This window comes from Alosa pseudoharengus, unplaced genomic scaffold (assembly GCF_046254945.1).
Source record: "Alosa pseudoharengus isolate Yale_2024_CS ecotype anadromous, Long Island Sound unplaced genomic scaffold, YU_APseudo_1.1 YU_APseudo_1.1_scf_17, whole genome shotgun sequence".
Classification (NCBI taxonomy): Eukaryota; Metazoa; Chordata; class Actinopteri; order Clupeiformes; family Clupeidae; genus Alosa; species Alosa pseudoharengus.
Window position 1 is genome coordinate 17,359,407 of NW_027468640.1, and position 27,158 is coordinate 17,386,564.

General features: G+C 41.2%; 1 protein-coding gene across 4 annotated transcripts; it reads right to left on the bottom strand.

Annotated features, from left to right (window-relative positions):
- Positions 1-742: 742 nt before the first annotated feature.
- Positions 743-27,158, bottom strand: LOC143127310 (uncharacterized). Of its 4 annotated transcripts, none has more exons than XM_076288719.1 (7): positions 27,019-27,158; positions 23,555-23,615; positions 21,629-22,342; positions 16,579-16,656; positions 15,614-15,651; positions 13,627-13,792; positions 743-13,176 (listed from the first exon to the last, which is right to left on the bottom strand). In XM_076288719.1, the coding sequence occupies exons 2-7, from the start codon at positions 23,586-23,588 to the stop codon at positions 1,358-1,360; spliced, it is 12,849 nt and encodes a 4,282-aa protein (XP_076144834.1). In that variant the 5' UTR covers positions 23,589-23,615; positions 27,019-27,158; the 3' UTR covers positions 743-1,357. The 4 variants fall into 4 exon arrangements, with proteins under 4 accessions (XP_076144834.1, XP_076144833.1, XP_076144835.1 ...); XM_076288718.1 differs by having other exon boundaries at positions 16,555-16,656; XM_076288721.1 differs by having other exon boundaries at positions 13,015-13,176; positions 14,656-15,651; positions 16,555-16,656.

Sequence of the window (27,158 nt, forward strand, 5' to 3'; positions counted from 1 at the left end):
CGGACTGATGTAGTTGCTGATGCTCATTGCATGTGATTCGAAGATTTGTGAGTAATTCATAAAGTTAACATTCCAAATTACAATTTACAATTCTGCTGTTTGGCAAGATCCCTAGCCAGGGTCATGGAGTGCTTTGCAGGGATCATGCAGGAGTATACTGCGCTGGCAGGAATCAAGCAGGATCCATGTGATCACCTCAAAAAATGCAACCCAATTGAAAAGACCCTGGCTAGGACCCATGTAGGCTATAGATTAGGTGACATGAAAGGTATCTAAGGCCCCTGGTGTATTTGAGCAAGTGCTCAGGTAGACCGCTATTTGCCTAAATGAAACCTAAAATGGTCCTAAAATGCCCTTAAAACCATTGAGGGTTACATGTGCAAAAAAAGTGAATTTTGCAGATAAAATCAAATATATGCTACTAAAATAGGTAACTTAGACATTACATAACATGTACACATGGTCTGAATATAAGGATAGTTACTGAAAGGTGAAAAATGGGTGTTACAGGTTTCTACTTTGCTGTATTAAATTTGTAGAGAACACTGAATAACTCCAATGCTGCAACTTCGGCAGGTAGACTGCGAATAATAATAACCTGACTGATTGAAGAAGGAGGCATGGCAAATTCCGTCACGCTCCTCCCGAACTTCCGTTTGTAAAACGCCATTAGGTGTGTAACAAGGACTGTTTGTACTTCTGACTGGGAAAGTTCCCTCTACAGACAAACATACCCCAGATATGTGAATTTTGCTTTGAATTTATTTTTTGAAGTGATCAGTTTTATGTGGAAAATCTTCTTTTCTGTACATATTTTGCACAAGGAAATATAAAAATATATATGAACTGAATTATAAACTTCAGTTTATGCTTCCTTAGATCAGCTTGTAAGGTCAGTACAAAGTCTCTACACATCTCTATACATCTCTCAAGTCCTAATTTAACAACTCAACAAGAAAAGATCTTTGATCTTTTTTTAGTGAATAGATGTTACCAATATATTACATTTGCTTTAGTTTTAGACATTAGACTTTACACTTTTTCTGACATGTACACCTTCTACATCTTTAACATCTCTTTTTGTACAAAATCACAAGGATGAGCTTGCAGACAAACAACATTATTACAGTTTTTTCACAATTGCTAAAACAGATTTTGTTTTTAAAACCTTCCTTTAAAACACTACTGAGCAGTCATTACACAATACATACTACATCAAAAAATGGAAAAGTGTTTAGGGCAGGGCATATATTTCCTAAAGAAATATTTATTGTTTACAATAAAAATGCATTTTGCATACAAAAAAGAAAAGAAAGTATGTATCATAAACCATAGGTTTATGTTGAGGAGTTGCAGCTTATTGGCCATTATGTTGGTTATCCTGGGGAATAGTAAATGTGGCATTTGACACCTTTGGGTACTCAAATGAGATGGGCTTGATCAGAGGTTCCAGACTGATGAACACAATGGCTCGTTTTGCAGATGGAGTTGGAGGAGGACTTGCTGAGGATTCTGGTATAGTGACAGTCTCTGGGTTTGGATCTGTAGCATGACTGGAGTCACCCACCATGGTAGGACTGATAGAAGGTCTGTCCACAACAGCAGTTGATTCGAACATGGGAGATGTAGTGAATTGTGAGGAGGAATTAGCTGTAGCTGTGAGCTCAGTGTCCACTGTAATGTTGCCCTGCAATTCTGTAACATTCCCTTGCAGTGGATTTTGAGTCCATGACTGAGAAGAGTGGGTTGAACTGGTGATATTGGATGCTGGTTTGCTACTCTCAGTTGTCGCTGTGCTGATAGGTTGCACTAGCGGTGTTGTTGTTACGGCAAGTGCACTGTTTTTTATTGGTGCACTAGTTGTGATTGTTGGTGACAGACTTAATGCTCCTGTGCTGGATAGTGATGAGCTGTTAGATGTGGGTGTGGCAACAAATGGCTGAGCTGATGTTGGAACAACTGAAGCAGGTATACCTGTTGTGGAGTTTTGAGCTAAGGTGACAGTAGCATGTTCTGTGACTACAATGTTCTGTGATTGACTTATGTTCCCAGTTGAAGATGTGACTGAATCCTGGGGTGGTGAGGATGTCTCTGTTGAGGAGAATACTTCAATGGGGTTTGTGATTGTGTTTGTTTGATTTTCGACATCAGGACCACCAGTGATTGTTGTTTGCATGGAGTTTTGGGATGTTGTACTGAGTTCTGATTGGCTGGTATGTTGTCCTTGTTGTGTTGATAATGATGTGACTGTCTCAGCTAAGGTGTGAGTTGTGTTGTATGTTACTGCTGTTGAGATAGAACTAGTAGGTCTTGCTGTTGACAGAGATATATTACTTGATTTTGGTGTTGTGCTGTTCACTGAAACTGAATTTGTGGATGGGAATGTTGCTGCTGAGTCTGTGCCTGTTATTGGTGGGACCTCATTAGGATGGGATGTGTATGCTAACATGCTACTGGTCGTCAGGGATTCTGTGGGCTTTGTTGTTAACACCTGTGACCCTTCAGTGGGAGATGTTGAATGTGAAAACAAAGGGCTGGCGGTTGCTGTGGCTGTTGGTGGTGAAGAAGTGGTTGTAGTTGCTGACTGTGAAGAAGAGTTCCCTGTTAGTGGAAGTGCACTGGTGACAGAACTGCCACCTGAAGGTGAAGCTGCAGACTCTGGCTGTTCTGGGTGCTGTGTGGTGCTACTGAAAGCTCCTGCTATGGACACTGATGTAGAAGTGGCCACCATCGAGGCAGGTGATGCATTTGTAGCTCCTGGCTGGGTTTGAGAAGTTGAACCCCCATCAGTAACTACTGCTGCAGACACTGTTGGTCCTGCAGGAAGCGTAGTGGTGTTTACATTGATGGATTTAGCTGTGGTCACTCTATGGTCTGTCGAGTCTAGCACTGTTGTTGCTGTTATTGGCGATTTAGCTGATGAAACTATGGGTGTGGTCACTGTTGAGAGGTCTGAGGGTGCAGTACTAAGTAATGATGTGGCTGATGTTGGTTCTTTAGAAAGAGCAGTGGTTATATTTACTGACAAAGATGTAGGTTGAGGTCTAACACTAGTGTTTAACTGTTCAGTGAGAGGATTTGGTAAGGAAGGCGAGGTCTTTGTAGCTGAAGTGTTTTTTGAAATTGCAGTTGAAGCTTGTTTTGTTTCAGGTGTTGATTGTGTGGGGCTTGCTGAGCTGTTGTTTAACTGAGTAGCGGAAGATACAAACTGTGGTGATGTGCTGTTGTCTAAAGTATTTCCTGATGGTGTAGTTGCTGTTGTGAATTGTGTTGGAGTTATTGTGGTGGTGAATCTGGGAATGGTTGGACCATCTGCAGATACATGTAGCGTTGATGCACTGTTGTCTAAAGTATTAGGGTAAGTACTAGTTGCTGACGGTGTAGTTGCAGTCGTAAATTCTGTAGAAGTGGCTGTGGTGGTGAAAATTGTTTGTGTTGTGGTCGACTCTGATGACTTTTGGTCAGATGTTGTTATTACACTTGAAGCAGAGTCTGGTATGGTTGAACTAGTTGTGGATATATGTCGTATAGATGCACTGCTGTCGAAAATATTAGTATAAGATACTTGTGTAGATGTTTGAGCTGTACCTGATGATTGTGCTTTAGTTAGATCTGATGTCTGCAAAGATGTAGCGTACATAGGTGATGGTGAAACTGATGAACTGCTATTCTCTGTTTTGGGCTGAAATAATGTAGGTGTTGGTGATAATTCTGTAAATGAGTTGTGGTTTGGATTGATTGTAGAATGCTGAACGTTAGTGGATGTCGTTGAAGATGTAGTTGACTGTTTGGCTAAAACTGAAGTAATGTTTTGAGTTGAATTTTGCAGTGATGACCAGTCACTGTTTGTAACATCTGTGGAGGAGGCAGTGGTTTTGGGAGTTGTAGACAGCTTTGCTGACTGTTGTGCATTGGCCGAGCTGCCTGGCAAAATTGTTGATAGTGTGGTTTCAGTTTGTCTAGTTATGTTCTCTTCAGTGGTGATCTGTAATGTTGTGGGGAGTGATTGAACTGTTTGGCTCACAGCTGACACGGCCGCCACAGAGGTGGATGACGTAGATGTGGCCGATACAGCAGATGTTGGTGTTGTTGGTGTTGTAGAGGACACTGTTAGATTTGTGTTTGTGCTTTCAGAAGAACCTGTTACATGACCAGTGCCTAGTGGTGTTGTTAGTTGTGATGGGGTTTGAGATGTTTTTGTTTGGGTGGTAGATACTTGTGTGGTTGAGTCCATTGGAGAATCATGTGTGTGTGCAGACACAGTTGTTGTAGACTGGGATTTTGAAAATGTGTCTGTCGATGTCAGTTGAGTCATAGATTGATTTGGCACAGATGTCATTGCAGATGATGCTGCACCTGTGGATGATGTAATGGTATTTCCAGTGGAGGAATCCAGGGGGGCTACCTGGGTTAGTATTGATGTAGGTTGTTCTTGTGTAAGAGAGGTAAGCTGGGGTGCGGTTGACACAGTTGTAGATGCTGAAACTGGCGTGACATGTGATACAGCAGATGGTGATGTTACTGTTGTTGGTTGCTTTGTGGATGTAGGCACAGGTGTACTTGGTGAATTAACTAATGAACCAGGTGTTGTTTGAGAGATTATTGAAGAGGATACTGGTAGGTTTGTGATTGTGACTTCAGAAGAGCCGGTCATTAGAGTAGCATCTAGTGATGTTGTTTGTTGTGATGGGGTTTTGGTAGTTTTTGTTTGGGTGGTAGATAGTTGTGTGGTTGAGTCCATTGGAGAATCATTTGTATGTGCAGAAACAGTTGTAGATTGGGAATTTGAAAATGTGACTGTCGATGTCAGCTGAGTCATAGCTTGATATGGCACAGTTGTCACTGCAGATGATGCTGCACCTGTGGATGATGCAATGGTATTGCCAGTGGAGGAATCCTGGGGGGCTGCCTGGGTCAGTGTTGTAGGTTGTAGAGAAACCGTATCGGCTGAAGTCGGCGTATATTGGGATGATTCATGAGCTAAGGATGATGTGGGTTGAAGATGAGCTGTGTAGGATGAAGAGGAATTTGATGATGTGACAGATGTTCCTAAGGAAGATGTAGTCATTACAGGTGTTTCTGAAGAGGTCACAGAAATTGCTTTATTTGTTTCTTCTGAAGATACAGCTGTGCTTGTAGTAACTGAGGCTGTGGTTGGTTGTGTTGAAGTAGTTGTTGTGTCAGGTGATGACAAAGCTTTTGCCGTGGTAGGTTCTGCTGATGCCCCTGGGGTATTATCTGCCACAGGGGCATTTGAGTTAGAAGTTGATATTGCAGCTGCTGAAAGAGAGTTTTTAGTTGTAGGTTGTTCATGTATAATAGTGGTAACCTCCGGTGTGGCTGACACAGTTGTAGATGCTGATTCTGGAGTGGTATAGGATACAGCAGAGGTTGGTGTTAATGTAGTTGTTTGCTTTGTGGATGTGGGCACAGATGTACTTGGTGAATCCATTAAAACATCAACTGCATAAGATGTTCTTAATGGCAGTGGTGTTGTAGAGGATACTGGTAGATTTGTGTTTGTGCTTTCAGAAGAACCTGTTACATGAGCAGTACCTAATGGTGTTGTTAGTTGTGATGGGGTTTGAGATGTTTTTGTTTGGGTGGTAGATAGTTGTGTGGTTGAGTCCATTGGATAATCATTTGTGTGTGCAGACACAGTTGTTGTAGACTGGGATTTTGAAATGGTGACTGTCAATGTCAGTTGAGTCATAGATTGATATGGCACAGTTGTCACTGCAGATGATGCTGCACCTGTGGATGATGTAATTGTATTGCCAGTGGAGGAATCCTGGGGGGCTGCCTGGGTCAGTGTTGTAGGATGTAGATAAACCGTATCGGCTGAAGTCAGTGTATATTGGGATGATTCATGAGCTAGGGATGATGTGGGTTGAAGATGAGCTGTGTATGCTGCAGAGGAATTTGATGATGTGACAGATGTTCCTAATGAAGATGTAGTCATTACAGGTGTTTCTGAAGAGGTCACAGAAATTGCTTTACTTGTTTCTTCTGAAGATACAGCTATGCTTGTAGTAACTGAGGCTGTTGTTGGCTGTGTTGAAGTAGTTGTTGTGTCAGGTGCTGAGAAAGCTTTTGGCGTGGTAGGTTCTGCTGATGCCCTTGGGGTATTATCTGCTACAGAGGCATTTGAGTTAGAAGTTGATATTGCAGATGTTGAAAGAGAGTTTTTAGTTGTAGGTTGTACTTGTGTAAGAGAGGTAAGCTGGGGTGCGGTTGACACAGTTGTAGATGCTGAAGCTGGAGTGGTATGGGATATAGCAGATGTTGGTGTTAACGTAGTTGTTTGCTTTGTGGATGTGGGCACAGATGTACTTGGTGAATCCATTATAACATCAACTGCATTAGATGTTGTTAATGGGAGTGGTGTTGTAGAGGATACTGGTAGATTTGTGTTTGTGCCTTCAGAAGAACTTGTTACATGAGCAGTGCCTAATGGTGTTGTTAGTTGTGATGGGGTTTGAGATGTTTTTGTTTGGGTGGTAGATAGTTGTGTGGTTGAGTCCATTGGAGAATAATTTGTGTGTGCAGACACAGTTGTTGTAGACTGGGATTTTGAAATGGTGACTGTCGATGTCAGCTGAGTCATAGCTTGATATGGCACAGTTGTCACTGCAGATGATGCTGCACCTGTGGATGATGTAATGGTATTGCCAGTGGAGGAATCCTGGGGGGCTGCCTGGGTCAGTGTTGTAGGTTGTAGAGAAACCGTATCGGCTGAAGTCGGCGTATTTTGGGATGATTCATGAGCTAAGGATGATGTGGGTTGAAGATGAGCTGTGTAGGATGAAGAGGAATTTGATGATGTGACAGATGTTCCTAAGGAAGATGTAGTCATTACAGGTGTTTCTGAAGAGGTCACAGAAATTGCTTTATTTGTTTCTTCTGAAGATACAGCTGTGCTTGTAGTAACTGAGGCTGTGGTTGGTTGTGTTGAAGTAGTTGTTGTGTCAGGTGATGACAAAGCTTTTGCCGTGGTAGGTTCTGCTGATGCCCCTGGGGTATTATCTGCCACAGGGGCATTTGAGTTAGAAGTTGATATTGCAGCTGCTGAAAGAGAGTTTTTAGTTGTAGGTTGTTCATGTATAATAGTGGTAACCTCCGGTGTGGCTGACACAGTTGTAGATGCTGATTCTGGAGTGGTATAGGATACAGCAGAGGTTGGTGTTAATGTAGTTGTTTGCTTTGTGGATGTGGGCACAGATGTACTTGGTGAATCCATTAAAACATCAACTGCATAAGATGTTCTTAATGGCAGTGGTGTTGTAGAGGATACTGGTAGATTTGTGTTTGTGCTTTCAGAAGAACCTGTTACATGAGCAGTACCTAATGGTGTTGTTAGTTGTGATGGGGTTTGAGATGTTTTTGTTTGGGTGGTAGATAGTTGTGTGGTTGAGTCCATTGGATAATCATTTGTGTGTGCAGACACAGTTGTTGTAGACTGGGATTTTGAAATGGTGACTGTCAATGTCAGTTGAGTCATAGATTGATATGGCACAGTTGTCACTGCAGATGATGCTGCACCTGTGGATGATGTAATTGTATTGCCAGTGGAGGAATCCTGGGGGGCTGCCTGGGTCAGTGTTGTAGGATGTAGATAAACCGTATCGGCTGAAGTCAGTGTATATTGGGATGATTCATGAGCTAGGGATGATGTGGGTTGAAGATGAGCTGTGTATGCTGCAGAGGAATTTGATGATGTGACAGATGTTCCTAATGAAGATGTAGTCATTACAGGTGTTTCTGAAGAGGTCACAGAAATTGCTTTACTTGTTTCTTCTGAAGATACAGCTATGCTTGTAGTAACTGAGGCTGTTGTTGGCTGTGTTGAAGTAGTTGTTGTGTCAGGTGCTGAGAAAGCTTTTGGCGTGGTAGGTTCTGCTGATGCCCTTGGGGTATTATCTGCTACAGAGGCATTTGAGTTAGAAGTTGATATTGCAGATGTTGAAAGAGAGTTTTTAGTTGTAGGTTGTACTTGTGTAAGAGAGGTAAGCTGGGGTGCGGTTGACACAGTTGTAGATGCTGAAGCTGGAGTGGTATGGGATATAGCAGATGTTGGTGTTAACGTAGTTGTTTGCTTTGTGGATGTGGGCACAGATGTACTTGGTGAATCCATTATAACATCAACTGCATTAGATGTTGTTAATGGGAGTGGTGTTGTAGAGGATACTGGTAGATTTGTGTTTGTGCCTTCAGAAGAACTTGTTACATGAGCAGTGCCTAATGGTGTTGTTAGTTGTGATGGGGTTTGAGATGTTTTTGTTTGGGTGGTAGATAGTTGTGTGGTTGAGTCCATTGGAGAATAATTTGTGTGTGCAGACACAGTTGTTGTAGACTGGGATTTTGAAATGGTGACTGTCGATGTCAGCTGAGTCATAGCTTGATATGGCACAGTTGTCACTGCAGATGATGCTGCACCTGTGGATGATGTAATGGTATTGCCAGTGGAGGAATCCTGGGGGGCTGCCTGGGTCAGTGTTGTAGGTTGTAGAGAAACCGTATCGGCTGAAGTCGGCGTATTTTGGGATGATTCATGAGCTAAGGATGATGTGGGTTGAAGATGAGCTGTGTAGGATGAAGAGGAATTTGATGATGTGACAGATGTTCCTAAGGAAGATGTAGTCATTACAGGTGTTTCTGAAGAGGTCACAGAAATTGCTTTATTTGTTTCTTCTGAAGATACAGCTGTGCTTGTAGTAACTGAGGCTGTGGTTGGTTGTGTTGAAGTAGTTGTTGTGTCAGGTGATGACAAAGCTTTTGCCGTGGTAGGTTCTGCTGATGCCCCTGGGGTATTATCTGCCACAGGGGCATTTGAGTTAGAAGTTGATATTGCAGATGCTGAAAGAGAGTTTTTAGTTGTAGGTTGTTCATGTATAAGAGTGGTAACCTCCGGTGTGGCTGACACAGTTGTAGATGCTGATTCTGGAGTGGTATAGGATACAGCAGAGGTTGGTGTTAATGTAGTTGTTTGCTTTGTGGATGTGGGCACATATGTACTTGGTGCATCCATTATAACATCAACTGCATTAGATGTTGTTAATGGGAGTGGTGTTGTAGAGGATACTGGTAGATTTGTGTTTGTGCCTTCAGAAGAACTGGTTACATGAGCAGTACCTAATGGTGTTGTTAGTTGTGATGGGGTTTGAGATGTTTTTGTTTGGGTGGTAGATAGTTGTGTGGTTGAGTCCATTGTAGAATCATGTGTGTGTGCAGACACAGTTGTTGTAGACTGGGATTTTGAAATGGTGACTGTCGATGTCAGCTGAGTCATAGCTTGATATGGCACAGTTGTCACTGCAGATGATGCTGCACCTGTGGATGATGCAATGGTATTGCCAGTGGAGGAATCCTGGGGGGCTGCCTGGGTCAGTGTTGTAGGTTGTAGAGAAACCGTATCGGCTGAAGTCGGCGTATATTGGGATGATTCATGAGCTAAGGATGATGTGGGTTGAAGATGAGCTGTGTAGGATGAAGAGGAATTTGATGATGTGACAGATGTTCCTAAGGAAGATGTAGTCATTACAGGTGTTTGTGAAGAGGTCACAGAAATTGCTTTATTTGTTTCTTCTGAAGATACAGCTGTGCTTGTAGTAACTGAGGCTGTGGTTGGTTGTGTTGAAGTAGTTGTTGTGTCAGGTGATGACAAAGCTTTTGCCGTGGTAGGTTCTGCTGATGCCCCTGGGGTATTATCTGCCACAGGGGCATTTGAGTTAGAAGTTGATATTGCAGCTGCTGAAAGAGAGTTTTTAGTTGTAGGTTGTTCATGTATAATAGTGGTAACCTCCGGTGTGGCTGACACAGTTGTAGATGCTGATTCTGGAGTGGTATAGGATACAGCAGAGGTTGGTGTTAATGTAGTTGTTTGCTTTGTGGATGTGGGCACAGATGTACTTGGTGAATCCATTAAAACATCAACTGCATAAGATGTTCTTAATGGCAGTGGTGTTGTAGAGGATACTGGTAGATTTGTGTTTGTGCTTTCAGAAGAACCTGTTACATGAGCAGTACCTAATGGTGTTGTTAGTTGTGATGGGGTTTGAGATGTTTTTGTTTGGGTGGTAGATAGTTGTGTGGTTGAGTCCATTGGATAATCATTTGTGTGTGCAGACACAGTTGTTGTAGACTGGGATTTTGAAATGGTGACTGTCGATGTCAGCTGAGTCATAGCTTGATATGGCACAGTTGTCACTGCAGATGATGCTGCACCTGTGGATGATGTAATGGTATTGCCAGTGGAGGAATCCTGGGGGGCTGCCTGGGTCAGTGTTGTAGGTTGTAGAGAAACCGTATCGGCTGAAGTCGGCGTATTTTGGGATGATTCATGAGCTAAGGATGATGTGGGTTGAAGATGAGCTGTGTAGGATGAAGAGGAATTTGATGATGTGACAGATGTTCCTAAGGAAGATGTAGTCATTACAGGTGTTTCTGAAGAGGTCACAGAAATTGCTTTATTTGTTTCTTCTGAAGATACAGCTGTGCTTGTAGTAACTGAGGCTGTGGTTGGTTGTGTTGAAGTAGTTGTTGTGTCAGGTGATGACAAAGCTTTTGCCGTGGTAGGTTCTGCTGATGCCCCTGGGGTATTATCTGCCACAGGGGCATTTGAGTTAGAAGTTGATATTGCAGATGCTGAAAGAGAGTTTTTAGTTGTAGGTTGTTCATGTATAAGAGTGGTAACCTCCGGTGTGGCTGACACAGTTGTAGATGCTGATTCTGGAGTGGTATAGGATACAGCAGAGGTTGGTGTTAATGTAGTTGTTTGCTTTGTGGATGTGGGCACAGATGTACTTGGTGCATCCATTATAACATCAACTGCATTAGATGTTGTTAATGGGAGTGGTGTTGTAGAGGATACTGGTAGATTTGTGTTTGTGCCTTCAGAAGAACTGGTTACATGAGCAGTGCCTAATGGTGTTGTTAGTTGTGATGGGGTTTGAGATGTTTTTGTTTGGGTGGTAGATAGTTGTGTGGTTGAGTCCATTGTAGAATCATGTTTGTGTGCAGACACAGTTGTTGTAGACTGGGATTTTGAAATGGTGACTGTCGATGTCAGCTGAGTCATAGATTGATATGGCACAGTTGTCACTGCAGATGATGCTGCACCTGTGGATGATGCAATGGTATTGCCAGTGGAGGAATCCTGGGGGGCTAACTGGGTCAGTGTTGTAGGTTGTAGAGAAACCGTATCGGCTGAAGTCGGCGTATATTGGGATGATTCATGAGCTAAGGATGATGTGGGTTGAAGATGAGCTGTGTAGGATGAAGAGGAATTTGATGATGTGACAGATGTTCCTAAGGAAGATGTAGTCATTACAGGTGTTTGTGAAGAGGTCACAGAAATTGCTTTATTTGTTTCTTCTGAAGATACAGCTGTGCTTGTAGTAACTGAGGCTGTGGTTGGTTGTGTTGAAGTAGTTGTTGTTTCAGGTGATGACAAAGCTTTTGCCGTGGTAGGTTCTGCTGATGCCCCTGGGGTATTATCTGCCACAGGGGCATTTGAGTTAGAAGTTGATATTGCAGATGCTGAAAGAGAGTTTTTAGTTGTGGGTTGTTCATGTATAAGAGTGGTAACCTCCGGTGTGGCTGACACAGTTGTAGATGCTGATTCTGGAGTGGTATAGGATACAGCAGAGGTTGGTGTTAATGTAGTTGTTTGCTTTGTGGATGTGGGCACAGATGTACTTGGTGAATCCATTAAAACATCAACTGCATAAGATGTTCTTAATGGCAGTGGTGTTGTAGAGGATACTGGTAGATTTGTGTTTGTGCTTTCAGAAGAACCTGTTACATGAGCAGTACCTAATGGTGTTGTTAGTTGTGATGGGGTTTGAGATGTTTTTGTTTGGGTGGTAGATAGTTGTGTGGTTGAGTCCATTGGAGAATCATTTGTGTGTGCAGACACAGTTGTTGTAGACTGGGATTTTGAAATGGTGACTGTTGATGTCAGTTGAGTCATAGATTGATATGGCACAGTTGTCACTGCAGATGATGCTGCACCTGTGGATGATGTAATGGTATTGCCAGTGGAGGAATCCTGGGGGGCTGCCTGGGTCAGTGTTGTAGGTTGTAGAGAAACCGTATCGGCTGAAGTCGGCGTATATTGGGATGATTCATGAGCTAAGGATGATGTGGGTTGAAGATGAGCTGTGTAGGATGAAGAGGAATTTGATGATGTGACAGATGTTCCTAAGGAAGATGTAGTCATTACAGGTGTTTCTGAAGAGGTCACAGAAATTGCTTTACTTGTTTCTCCTGAAGATACAGCTATGCTTGTAGTAACTGAGGCTGTGGTTGGTTGTGTTGATGTAGTTGTTGTGTCAGGTGATGATAAAGCTTTTGCCGTGGTAGGTTCTGCTGATGCCCCTGGGGTATTATCTGCCACAGGGGCATTTGAGTTAGAAGTTGATATTGCAGCTGCTGAAAGAGAGTTTTTAGTTGTAGGTTGTTCATGTATAAGAGTGGTAACCTCCGGTGTGGCTGACACAGTTGTAGATGCTGATTCTGGAGTGGTATAGGATACAGCAGAGGTTGGTGTTAATGTAGTTGTTTGCTTTGTGGATGTGGGCACAGATGTACTTGGTGAATCCATTATAACATCAACTGCATTAGATTTTGTTAATGGGAGTGGTGTTGTAGAGGATACTGGTAGATTTGTGTTTGTGCCTTCAGAAGAACTGGTTACATGAGCAGTGCCTAATGGTGTTGTTAGTTGTGATGGGATTTGAGATGTTTTTGTTTGGGTGGTAGATACTTGTGTGTTTGAGTCCATTGGAGAATCATTTGTGTGTGTAGAAACAGTTGTAGATTGGAAATTTGAAAATGTGACTGTTGATGTCAGCTGAGTCATGGATTGATATGGCACAGTTGTCATTGCAGATGATGCTGCGCCTGTGGATGATGTAATGGTATTGCCAGTGGAGGAATCCTGGGGGGCTGCAGGGGAATTTGATGATGTTGTAAGAGATGTTCTTAAGGAAGGTGTAGATGTCACTGATGATTCTGAAGAGGTCACAGATGTTTCTTTAATTGTTTCCTCTAAAGATATAGCTATGTTTTCAGCAACTGAGGCTGTGCTTGGCTGTGTTAAAGTAGTTGTTCCATCAGGTGATGAGAAAGCTGCTGGTGTGAATGTTGCTGCAGATGCCCCAGGGGTATAATTGCCTGCAACAGGGATATTTGAGTTAGTCGATGTTGCAAATATTGAAAGAGAGTTCTTAGTTGTATTTTGTTCTTGTGTCAGAGTAGTAAGCTGGGGTGAGGGTGATACAGTTGTAGATGCCGAAGTTGGTGTGACAGATTGTGGTGTTACAGTTGTTGGTTGTGTTGTGGATGTAGGCACAGATTTACTTGTTGAGTCAGTTACAATGTCTACCATAGTAGATGCTGTTAGTTGAGACAATGTTGGAGAGGATACTGGTATATTTGTGATTGTGCCTTTAGAAGAGCCTGACATGTGACTAGCATCTGGGGATGTTGTTAGTTGTGATGGGATATTGGTAGTTTTTGTTTGGGTGGTAGATATGTGTGTGTTGGACTCTGAAAATGTCATGCTTGATGTCAGCTGTGACATGGATTGATATGGCATGGTTGTCATTGCAGATGATGCTGCACCTGTAGAGGGTGCAATGCTGTCGTCGGTTGCTGGATCCTGGGGAACTGTTTGGGTAAGTATAGATGTTGTGAGCGGAGAAGCTGTTTTGGTTGTAGACAATTGTGTAGTTTGGGTTATGCTTGATAGAGTAGTTGAATGGTCGGTAACGGCTGCTGCTATGGATACCTGTGGAACAGATGTATATACCAATGTTAAATTGGTTGACATTGGTGGAGATGTTACCGTAGATATAGACTTTGTGATATGCATTGTTGGTGATGCTGTTAATGACAATTGAGAGGAGGAAGGCATTTCCTCTGCAGTGTGTGAGATTGTGGTAAGCTGTGGTGAATCTGCATTGTCTTTGGTGGAAGACTTTAAGACACTTGATGTTAAACCTTGTTGCAGTGTTGATGTGGTGTTATATACAACTGCAGACGTTGAGTTTGATCTTAGTGAAGAGGATCCACTTGTGGAGGGCAATTGTGAATTGTGAGTGTCACTTCTAAGTGTTGTGGATGATGATACCAATGGTACAGGTGTGGAAATTAAAGATGAGGGAGATGACAGATTGATCGCATGCCCCCCATTGTCTGATGGTGTTTCAAGGCTTTGGCCTGATGAAACACTTTCTTGAGATGTGCTGAATTCAACGTCAGATATATATTCAGTAAATAACAATGAGGTCAGGTGTTTGGAAGTTGTGATGGGACTGGTGGTAGATGTTGTGTCAGGTTTTATGCCTGTGGGTTGTGAATCTCCAGAGGCTGATGTCAGGATTTGCCTGGGTGATGTTTCCTTGTAACTAGTGGTAAGAGTTGTGTCAGATAATGGAGAATAATCAGATGTCGATGTTACTTGTGTCTCATTGATTAAGTCTTGTAATAAAGTTGATGCATGTGTGTCTGCAGAAGATGTTGCTGTAGATGACAGCTGTGTACTAGGTAGTATGGCAGGTGCACTTGTCATTGACAGTGAAGTGAATGTATCTTGGGATGTTTCATGTGCTAGTGATGATGTGGATTGAAGAGTAGATACATATGTCAAACCTGAAGTGTTTAATATTGATGGTGATGTCACTGACTTTGTGGTAGGTATTGTTGTTGCTGCTGTTGCTGATAATGGTAGGGAAGAGTTTGAGACTGTGGTTAGATGTGATGAAGTTGTTATACTGGGCTCTGGTGAGGTGGATTGTCTTGCTTCATAGCTTAAAGGCATTGCTGATACAGGTGTTGTAAATAACAATGAGATCAGGTGTTTGGAAGTTGTGATGGGACTGGTGGTAGATGTTGTGTCAGGTTTTATGCCTGTGGGTTGTGAATCTCCAGAGGCTGATGTCAGGGTTTGCCTGGGTGATGTTTCCTTGTAACTAGTGGTAAGTGTTGTGTCAGATAATGGAGAATAATCAGATGTTGATGTTACTTGTGTCTCATTGATTAAGTCTTGTAATGAAGTTGATGCATGTGTGTCTGCAGAAGATGTTGCTGTAGATGACAGCTGTGTACTAGGTAGTATGGCAGGTGCACTTGTCATTGACAGTGAAGTGAATGTATCTTGGGATGTTTCATGCGCTAGTGATGATGTGGATTGAAGAGTAGATACATATGTCAAACCTGAAGTGTTTAATATTGATGGTGATGTCACTGACTTTGTGGTAGGTATTGTTGTTGCTGCTGTTGCTGATAATGAAAGGGAAGAGTTTGAGACTGTGGTTAGATGTGATGAAGTTGTTATACTGGGCTCTGGTGAGGTGGATTGACTTGCTTCATAGCTTAAAGGCATTGCTGATACAGGTGTTGTAATTGTATAATCAGTGGTGTGCTCTGTTCCAGGGACAATTAGTGTCTTGTTTTCGGTCAACACAGTGGCTATGGATTTTGTGGTTGTGTGCAAGCTGCTAGTTGGCGTTGACTGTGGTGTGGAGGAAGATGATGGAGTTGGAGTCGCTGATGCTGATGCAGTGGATGGAGGTGTGCTGCTAGCAGAAGTAGATGTTGATTGATGTACCTTAGTGGTTGTGGTCAGCATCTCCACGCTTACAGATCCTGTGAGAGCAGAAGCCGCAACAACATGAACAAAACAGGATTAGGTAAAGAAGAGTCATATGTTGAGTGTACAGTATAAAGTTAAAGGCAGAGGCTGCGAGTCGATTTCACACAAAGGTTGTTGAGGTTTTGAGGTTAACAGCCACTCAAACTAAACCCCTCCCTTCCATGCTCCTGAAGTAAAGTGTTCATTGGAGGAAATTATTCATGGCTCTGACTGAGACACTCTTCAGGAAGACATCAGAGCCCAGAGGCGATTCTAGACCTAGAGCTTTGCTGGGGCACAGGCCCCCAACTCCCAATACATAAAAAAAAACAACATTTAAATGCACGCAATATGAAATAAATGGCTTTTTTGTCTAGCCCCCATCATGTCCTCATCCATTTCTTGCCTGTCTCTCTCCTCCTCCTCCTCCTGCCTGGTACTGGACTGCCCAGCCTGTGCTCTTTCTCCCCTCTCTTCTCCTTCTTTTCGACCTTCTTCTCCTCCTCCTTCTCCTCCAGCACTCTCTCCCTCAATTGTTGTAGCAGCCACTGCAGCAACATCCAAACACATAGGCATAGGTAGGCCTACTGTATACTCACTGCATGAATTTAATAGGCTTTCCTACACAAGGGAAGCTTATTTTTAGTCAAAATTGAGATATACTTCCCTTCCAGGCAAGGGCCCTGTAGTCATCCTGGAAATACTGCAGTTCTTTGTAGCTTAAATAGCCTACTAAAGCCTTCATACTGACTTTTGGTGATAATTTGCAAATGTAGCCTAATAATCTACACAGAATCAGAGTCTGATTCTGTGTAGATTATTATAGGCTACATTTACAAATGCAGCAAACTTATTTAATTTTGCCATTAAACCATTGATCAAATCACAGCACTGGCTATTACCAGCATAAATGTTACCTTTAATGTGGGCAATTATCATACCTCCCTCGTCCTCCTCATCTCTCCTCACTTTTCCTTCCCCTCTGCCTCTGTTCAGGAAGAATTGTCTGATGTCCATCTCTGAATAGTTTATCAGAAGGCTATGTTTAGTTTTACAGTAGGACAGCTTCACAAACAGTATAGGCTACTTTTACAGGACTCTCTCTCCAGTATACGTATAAATCATTATTAATTGTCCGCATGTGTGCATGCAGCCTACACATGGTGTGTGTGTGTGGGTGAAGGAGAGAGCTCAAGCTGGTAAACTGTTGCTAAATTTAGGCTACGACGCTAAGCATTGAAAAACAGATGCTAATTATGTGGGCAACATTCTCTAACAGCGATCAACTTGTCATTTTTTCTGTCAAACAAGTTGTGAATTTGTTGTAACATTAAAACAGGGGACGACTTACTCTGTGCTCAAAGTGATATGACGAGCTCCAGCGGACGAAATACTCGGAAGAATCATGTTAACGATTTTCATTGGTTGTTGCGTTCAATCTTACCCAGCTACAGAGGTGCTATTTCCTGATTGGCTATTATGGCACCTTTCTTTTTTCCTTTCTTTTTTTTTATTGGCTGGTAAGTGACACGCTCGAGTCATAACTAAAGCAGGCACGGAGATGCGCTCATGAATGCCATTTCCATCGAGAGCAGCGCTAGAATTGTACTGGGGCACTGGAGACTTTTACTAAGGCACGTGCCCCAGTGAATAAGGTCTAGTGACGCCCCTGTCAGAGCCCCTCACATTCACATTTTGTTTTGTTGCAGCTTTATATAAAAACAATTGTTTAAATTCATTTTTCCCTCATCAATCTACACTCAGTGTATTGTAATGACAGACCGAAAACAGCAATGTCTACGCTAAATTACATTGCCACTCTTGTGTTCATGAGAATATTTCAGCACTGGGTCACCGACATCAAGTAAATGACAAGCCTCAACTGAAGTATTTCCTTTGATAATAAGCAATGACCGTACAATCTCAGGTTGGCATGTCTAGTCTGACTGATTGTGCAGAAATAAGTGTTGAAGGATTGCTGACATGAACTAAGAGAGCTGGTGGCTATCTCCACCCCAGGCATCCCAATGCTTACATCCTAAGGCTACATACATCCACACTATTCCATTTACATGTGAAACCAAAACTTTTATTAAATTTGCACCTCTCATCTACACTACACTACCCCAGCATTTTAGAGCTCCTGAAACAGGCCAGTTTGAAAACCCAGGCCCTGTTTTCATTTGAAAACTCTGGCTTTGCATTTTAATGTAGATAGTGAACTTCGCAAACATCTGAAAATTATGACATATACACCTATGTTCCCTTCCTGATTGGACCTTGTCAGTATGATGTTTCTTGACTCTCCATGACTCACTTTTACTTTACTTACCACTACTAGTCTGCCAGCAGGGTATGGTGAACGAAGTACAACCTTTACTGGCCTTGCTGTTTGGTAGCATCTGTAGTGTGGTTATATTCAGCATTTTACAATTTTACAGTTACAATTGCGTGTATGGTCATGTCATTTGTGTGATTGGTCATGTGACCGACACTATGCTCTGACAGAACAACATAAATCAGCCGGTTTTAGAAAAAAAACCTGCATTTCTACCTCCACCTAGAGCCTGTTATTTGTTTTGCAAAAATCCACAGCTCCCGGTTCTTCTGGTCCAATCAGAGCAGGGCTGTGTGCGATCCGACTGTCAATCACAGTCTGGTGCAGTCTGGTGCACACTGACGAGCACAAACTCGATGAGATGGTGCTCGGTGGTAGTGGGGGAGGGGCATGAGAGTTATAAACATTCAAAATGTTGGCTAAGTCCCCTCAATCTGTCAGACTTGCCAACTGCAGCTTTAAGAAGCAACATGAAAACCACTCTTCTAGAGTGTGAGGTAGAAAAAAATTGATTCCCACAGTGAAGCTACATTATTTGAATACATGGTCAGGGACCACCTGAATTGCCTTCATGGACCATCTGTGGGCCGTGAACCACTAGTTGAAGCTGTCGTTTTATCAAACAGGGCATATTACTCCACTGTTCTCTGGCTACCCACTGCAGCACACATTTTATGCAATTTATAGGCTCACCTATCACGTGACTACCGGGTCAGATACCATCTACTGTTTTGTAGACAAGTAGTTTTATGTTGAAACCTTTGTAGTGAAATATGAATTTTCATCATCTATAGTTGAGGGCTTAAGCAGGTTATGTGGAATGACATAGAGGTACATTTCTGTCTGCCTTGAAAACAAATGTTGAAAGATTGTGATAATTTCTTGTGACATGCTGCAAAAGCCTTTCCAAGATATTCTCAGGATTTCCAACCTGAAGCACAAAACTATGCATCAATGAGGATTTCCAACCTGATGGACAAAACTATGTATTGAAAGGCCTGTGTTTTGCGAGTGGCAGGTTTGTTTGTCCTTCACATGACCATATTATGTCATCGAAATTAATTAACAGAGGAGACTAAAAATAGTTAGCTATAGCCACTGATACTACAGTGTATGTCCTGGCTTTGGCCAGATGCTACAGACGCTTTAGACTTCAGATTAGTTTTTCTTTCTTTTCTCCCTTTTTTGTCTTGAGCTACTTTCTGTAAACAATTTCCCCCAACATTTTTGTGTGGCAATAAAGTATATCTAGCTATATTTCTATCACGGCTGCTTTGTGCATGCATACGAAGATGACGTAATCTCAAAGTTCTGGTGCTGAAACAATGGATGCTATCAGTACATTTCTATGTTATTTCCACAAAACCATGTGCATCAGATACGGCAACAGGTCTGACTTTGTTGTGACTGTTAAGTGTTGTAGCATCATGGCTTGAGTCAACACCTGTTTAAAAACGTATTGTTCTGTTGATGTCATTGTCATTCTTCTTTGTTGTGAAAGCCAAAGCGATGACAGTGTTTTGCCATCACAAAAGCAGATAGCATTTGGAGATATGAAGACGCTTTTGTGACTGTGTGAGAAATTTGTACAGCCTGTGGTTGTAAATAGCTTCTCAATAGAGGATTGTGCCTTAAGGCCAGAGTTTTGATGGGTTTGTATAAACATGTTTTTGATTCAGTCTTTGAATCAATGCATGCAATCTGTTCTGAGGACAATGTGACAATGTGATGTCAGTACCTAAGTAAGTGAGATTTACTTCTGGGGGTGACAGTTTCAAGCCGAGGGCGGGGAACGGACAAGTTGTTTGATCTCAGGGATTGAGCTGATGACGTGATGAATGAAATCAGTCACATAATCAGGGGCCTGACTGAGTAGTGCTCTGTATGTAAGAGTGAGAAATGTAAAGGCAGAGGTGTAAAAGTCTGGCTTTAGAAAGTACCTACCATGTATTGATTGTACCTATATGATCACCTGAACACAGGTGATTTCACTAATTAGCAGATCTATCTGGCTTGGTTGTGCTACTTAATCAGCTGATTAAGTGAATGGTTGGAGTAAATATGTGGCAGGACTTACTGAAGCCGGATTTTTACTCTTCTGTAAATCCTGTAGGCTGCGGATAAACATATTGTTCTGTTGATGTCATTGTCATTCTTCTTTGTTGTGAAAGCCAAAGCGATGACAGTGTTTTGCCATCACAAAAGCAGATAGCATTTGGAGATATGAAGACGCTTTTGTGACTGTGTAAGAAATTTGTACGGCCTGTGGTTGTAAATAGCTTCTCAATAGAGGATTGTGCCTTAAGGCCAGAGTTTTGATGGGTTTGTATAAACATGTTTTTTAATCAGTCTTTGAATCAATGCATGCAATCTGTTGGTGATCAGGTGATTTCACTAATTAGTGATCAGGTGATTTCACTAATTAGTGATCAAGTGATTTCACTAATTGGCAGATCTATCTGGCTTGTTGTGCTACCTAATCAGCTGATTAAGTGAATGGTTGAAGTAAATATGAGGCAGGACTTACTGAAGCCGGATTTTTACTCTTCTGTAAATCCTGTAGGCTACAGGTACAGTAGATGAAGAGACATGAGTAACACTCAGGGCTGGCACTTTGATTAAGTAAGGAGTCTGGCAGTAGTGGACTGTATCAAATCACATCAGTGGAGACACACTGAGTCTGATGTTTCTTTTAAAAGTTCACCTTTTCAGGAACTGTTACCAAGCCAGCCACCTGTCTGTACTGGGAGCATGGCCTGGAGGACTATTAATGACCTAAGCTCCTGATAGGTTTAAAGTAATGTATCTGTTTATTAACAGTTGACATTTGAATGCCCATATATTTTGCCCATATTTATTATTATAGTATAACAACAACAACAATAATAATAATAATAATAATAATAATAATAATAATAATAATATGTCGTTTCTTGAAGACTGTGGTCTGTAAGTGGTGGGCATGATAATACTAAACATTTAGCCACAAGTGTTAACATCCTCATCAGGGTTTTTCAACCGATCATAACCAAGGGTGTACGATCACTGTTCTGAGGTAAAAAAAAGTGTTTCCCACAGTGAAGTGTTTCACACTTCCCACAATGGCTTCTAACTAACTGGAGAATGAGTCTGCAGATTTGTGGAATGCGGAAGTTGACATTTCTATCAGCAGACTGTGAGAAATGCTGGGCGTGTGAGCCTATCTATGACACAATCTGGTTCAGCAGGTTGTGCTACAAAAAAGTGAAATCAAAATAATAGATATAATATAAATATATGATTATATATAGATATATAATAAAATAATCTGCAATCAAGGTTAATTAAGATATGTCTTGTTGTTATGTTGTTATTACCATTTGTTGTTGTATTGAAATGTTCCTGTGGCACTGGCGTAATTGTACTTATTTTTAAGTATAATTTCCAAGGAAACAAGAGTATTTCACTTGCCAAAATTGTAAATGAAAGAGGACAACAACAAAAGGGAAAAAGGACAAAAAATAAAAAAGAGAAAATGCAGCATATCAAGAAGAAATATCAAAAACATACATTGTATTGCCTTGGTGTAAGATTCTTTCATCTTATTTAGATTTCACTTTTTGCAGGTTGTAGCTATAAGGTGGTGATGGTGTGCTGTTATAATGTCCTCTTACCTGAGGTAAGGTGTGTTGACAGGCTTGATTCAGGCACTAATTTGTCGGTAAGGAGTGTAGGAGAGTTTGTAGATTGATTTTCTGTGGTCAGAGTTTCTCTGTTGGGTGTCTGGTGTGTTGTAATGCTGCTCTGTGAGGAACTTGAGCTAATGTCTGTCAGAGAAGTGGAGGACGTGGTAGATTGAGGCCAGGGTGTGTCTGTGTGCTCAGTTTCAGGAGGTTGAGTTGAAGCTGGGCCATTAGCTGTGACAGTAGTTGGGAAGTAACCTGGAGTCCCTGAGGTTTGGATCACAGTTTCTGTCTCTGTTGTCACTGTAAATTCTTTGTTGTCTGTCCCTGCAGAAGGGAGGAATGTGTCCGTTACAGGCATGTTCACTTCTGTCACAGTTGCGGTGGCTGTCGACATACGCAGAGTGGAACCTGCTGGCGCCGCAGATGATGATGATGGCGATGTCTCAGGGGTTGTCACGGCAGTTGTGATATTTGAGCTATTTCCGTCAGGCAATGACAAGGCTGTGCTGGGCTCTTGAGTCTGGCGGTCAACTGTGCTTGGCATCAGGGTTGTCAGGTTGGGAGCAGTGGATAAGGTGGAAGGTGCAGGACTGTTGGTAGATGCCAATTGGGAGGTTGCAGCCTCTGAACCACTATTACTGTCAACCACCTGGATCACAGTTGTAAGAATTGGGTTGACTGCATGTGTGGTGTACAGGATAGCTACAAGAAAAAGTTAAATGGTTTATTGTTAGCTAGATGTTTCTGTTACTCACAAATTAAATGTTGTCAAGGAGTACCATTAACATGGGGTCATTTTGTGTCAAATCAGCTAAGCTTGTTGCTGCACCATCTCAGATTTTGTTCAGAAACCCATGGCCAAACCAAGGCCTCTAAAATATGTCTGTACAAATCATATGTCATCAGATTCTGTGTAGTCCTTGCCTTTTAGCCAAAAAACACATTATTGAGGAAATCATGTTTGGGCATTAATATCTTGAAACGTCTTATTCACAGCCAGCCCAAACTGTGTACAATGGAAGACAAACATTAGTTCAGTAAGACTGAACCACTAAAAGTTTGTACATAAATGATTTTCTGTAAGGTCCTAGATTTGGGGGTAAAGGTGCAAAACATTGGCATTGAGCATATTACAAACTTGCCTTTTTTGTACCCATTTGGTATCAATCATTAATTTACCTTTATATACAATTTGTGCTGTGCCAATATTTGAGATCATGGAATGTGGTGAACATGAGAATGAATGTGGAAGTAGCTTATTGTATGATCATTTAGTGTTCAAAGTGCCAATGTTGTATCATAGATAGATATTGGCTATATATTGGAATAATATGATATTGCTATGTATATATTTATGAATGTACAACATAGCCACTTTGTACACTCAATTATCATTCTATTCCCACATATATTTTCAGGTCCCTACTAGCTACCCCACATGCCATTTTATGAAAATGACCATAAAATGCAATCACACCTTGTTTTATCTTTAATATCTTCATGTTCATATGTAGTGGAGACCTTAAATATTACCACAGCATTAATAAAGTAGTGATAGCAGGCAAAATACTGATTGATGCCATGTAGGTACAACAACAATTTTTATCATGTCCTCATTATTACCCATTTAGCACTTTTATATTCCAAGCTGAAATTTGCTCTCGCATATGAAATATTATATTAAAGGAATTGGTTTCATTGCAGAAGTCTGCCTCTGCTGGCATGTAATTTACTGACAGATATTTTGAGAACAACATAGTAATGAAACAACATAGCAACCATAAAGAAATCTATTGACTCCTCTGTCAGTACAAGACAGGGGAGAGGTTACTGTCAGTGAAGTCAAGTGTTGATTGAGGGACAATTCAGGTAAACACTGACAACAGTGGCATCGTGACGTTGCTGGCAACTTACCCAAAAGCCCCTGAAGTAAAAAGAGAAATTGCATGGCTGCTGAGTGTCTTACAGTGATGATCTGATGGCAAGAAAAAGATGTTAACTTTTATCTTTTCTTTTGATACTATCATGATACTGGTATCATGACAATCATGGTATCATGATGCGTCTTCACATACCTCCTGTCTGTATTAAATGCATGTACTAAGCGTTGCAGGTACATGCCACTTTACACAGCTCAGAGAGCATACAGCATATGTTGTATCTGTTTTATGATGAATCTTAAGAGGAATTTGGATCTGTTCCCAGTTGGGTGCAGCAAAAGACAAAATATCTCACAAATAGTAGACAAACAGGTTTCTGGATTAGCCAGATTTCTTTCTTTTTCATTACCAGAATTCCTTTTGTCTATTACACAACATTACGTTGTCAAATGTAGGTTATCACACAGGTGGTAAAGAGTGAAGGGGTGTAATAATACATATGTTGTACCACAATGGCAATTAACATAAGTGAGGGTTTGGCTTGGTTTGCCGTTGTCACTAGACAAGTCACTCCTGGGATAATCTTAACAACAGGACTGCACAGAACACGAAAGAGAAGAGGAGTGCATGGGCTGTGCAAGACTATACAGAAAATGGTTCTTAACTGGTTCTTCAAAGGGCTCTATGGTTCCAAGTAGAACCATCACCTTCTAAAGAACCATTTTGTGTAGTGGTTCTACATGTTTGTCATGGTTTGTAAGGTATATCATAGTTCTTAATTCCATTTCTGAGAACTATGAACTGAGAATTTGCTTTAGTCAGTGAATGCTAACCCATATCTAGGCCCATATCTCCGTATTATTATTACCCATAATTGCCAAACTTTGTTTATTTTTGTTCATTTAAGACTAGTAATTTATAAAAATAGTGGAAATAGGGAAGTCGTGGCCTACTGGTTAGCGCTTCGGACTTGTAACCCCTGGTTCGAAACCCCTTGAGCAAGGCACCTAACCCCTCACTGCTCCCCGATTATTTGTATAACAATACTAGAAACAAGATGTTTCAGTGCAAGATTAACGACTAGATCAATACTATACCATTAAATCATCTTTCTTTCAACTTCCTTGCTATTCATCAGAGCAATCATCTTGGAACTTCTTTTCTTCTTTTTACTTTATTAATTAAATCTTACTTTCAATGATCATAATAAGGTCTAATTCTTTTAAATGTCTTTGGCACATACGCCTTGCTATCACATTTATTATAATGGCAGGTAGAGTCAAAAACAATGTTCTCAAACATTGGAATGTTGTCAACAGTGATCCATCTTTAGATAACATCAGCTCCACGCCTCCACATTCAGGTCCGCCTGACCACATTCAAACTCGCAAACTGCATGACAGAAACTAAAACATTGAACACTGCCTCCTGGCTGCCCAATCAACCCAAAGGCTTTTTCACTGTGGCCACTGTGCACAATATTCAAACTCATCGGACATTAAGCTTTTTACATGTATACACCCACAAAAAATATCCCATAATGTATTTTATTAATTGTAACAATACGTATGTTGTTTATATGTTGAAATGTCCTTGTGGTTTGGTCTATATCAAACTAAAAGAATTGAATCTCTGAAACTGAATCTCTGAACATACAGTAAGACTGTAATATGTACGCATTGAACTATGCTATGGCTCGACATCATGCACAGGTTAATCATGGCTCAGCAGCATCACTTGTGTTTTGGGGCATAGCAAATGTCTCCCTCTCTCTTTGTCTGTAAACGTTGTGAGCTGCTCTACCTTTAGCTTTATGTGCAAAGTTTGAAAATGCCATACACTCCTTGTCCTATCTTGGAGTTAGGGGGTGTAACCTGTGAACATTGTTAAAGGCCATTACCACCCTCTCTCACTCTCATTATCCAACTGTGTTGAAATATTGGTGAACTAATGAGCTACCGGTAATTATCTAATGATGATCAAAAATCACATGAATAGTGTGGCTCTTCTCTTTGTCCATTTTGATTCTGATGATGACACATTGGTGTTGAAACATTAGTCATTTTTGTTGGCACTAGTAAAGACTGCAAGTTTAATCCTGTCTGTTTTCTTTGTTATAGTGGAAGCATATTATTGATAAAATGTTTGTCTCCTTTGCCTATGCACAGCAAAATATTTATTGATCAAGCTATATTGATATAATGCCTACACAGGATTTGGTGAGGTGAGTGGTGAGGTAAGTGGTATAACAGACACTTTTATCTAGTGACAGGGACTCACAATGTTTTGGAAGTATGAAAATGATCTACGAAGATAGAGAAGTAACTTTCTAGATTACACCACCCACCTCACCCGCAAGGCGACCACAATTGTGAATGATGCAAGTCACCCCGCTCACAATTTGTTTGATCTACTGCCCTCTGGGAAGAGGTACAGAAGCCTGCGCTCCCGCACCACCAGACTCACCAACAGCTTCATACACCAGGCTGTTAGGATGCTGAACTCTCTCCCCCCTCTCCCCCCTCCACCCTCAGCTACATAACATCCTGGACTTTGGACCCACAATGGCTGCCTTGTACTACTCCACTTGCACTACTCCACTTGTACACTTGCACACTTTGCACACTTTGCAACTTGTTGTTGTTGTCCTGGTGTCCTGAAAACACAACACACTTCTGCTGCTCTTACATAACTTGCACCACTATGCCACTTGCTTACTTAGGTCAAACAGAACTACCTCAGCCATTTATTGGCCTGACTTTGCACTATTATATTGACTGTCTATGCACAATTGCACAATTTCAACCCAATTTTGCTGCTCTTATTTCTTCATTGTATGTGCCTTCTTATTTACTTTTTATTGTTTACTTGAATGTTATGTTTGTCTGTGGACTTAAATTGGTAGAATATGTCTTGTCTCCACCGTGGGATAGTGAGAAACGTAATTTCGATGTCTTTGTATGTCTTGGCATGTGAAGAAATTGACAATAAAGCAGACTTTGACTTTGATTATTTGTATGATTCAGTATTTGTATGTAATATTCATTTATTGAGTTATTTTATTTGTTTCTTTCTTTTCCTTTGGAGGGATGTCCGAGACAGAAGTTTTTTTTTCTATGAAAAGTAGACTATTGGTGAACTCTCTCAGTGGCAGATCAGCATTGAATAACATCAGCTATAGTTTTCTGCTTCAACAATAAGACACACTCAAATTAAGATTATTTGACTTTACATTCACATCTTTTCAATCATACTTATGTTTATACACAGTATAGCATAATACTTTCAAGACAATGTTATTTTGCCAATCAGTAACATAAACACATTTTAAGCCTATTAAGTCTTTAAAGTTATTACACCCAAGTGTACTGTATGCTGTTTGTCATTCTATCTGTTGACAAACAATTGTAACGAGTTTGTGAGAGTGGAGATCAGATACTGTTGAAAAACTATTTGTAGGTGGTGCAGGTCGGTCACACATTCTTCCTCTTTACGTACCTTCAGGAATGATCCATGGCAACAGTAGCCAATATGATCAAAATGTCTCAAACGACCCTTCACTTCTTCACATATCAAACATTCCCAATTCCACTGATGTCCATAGATTACAAGACTATTTCCTGCTTTGTCATGAACTA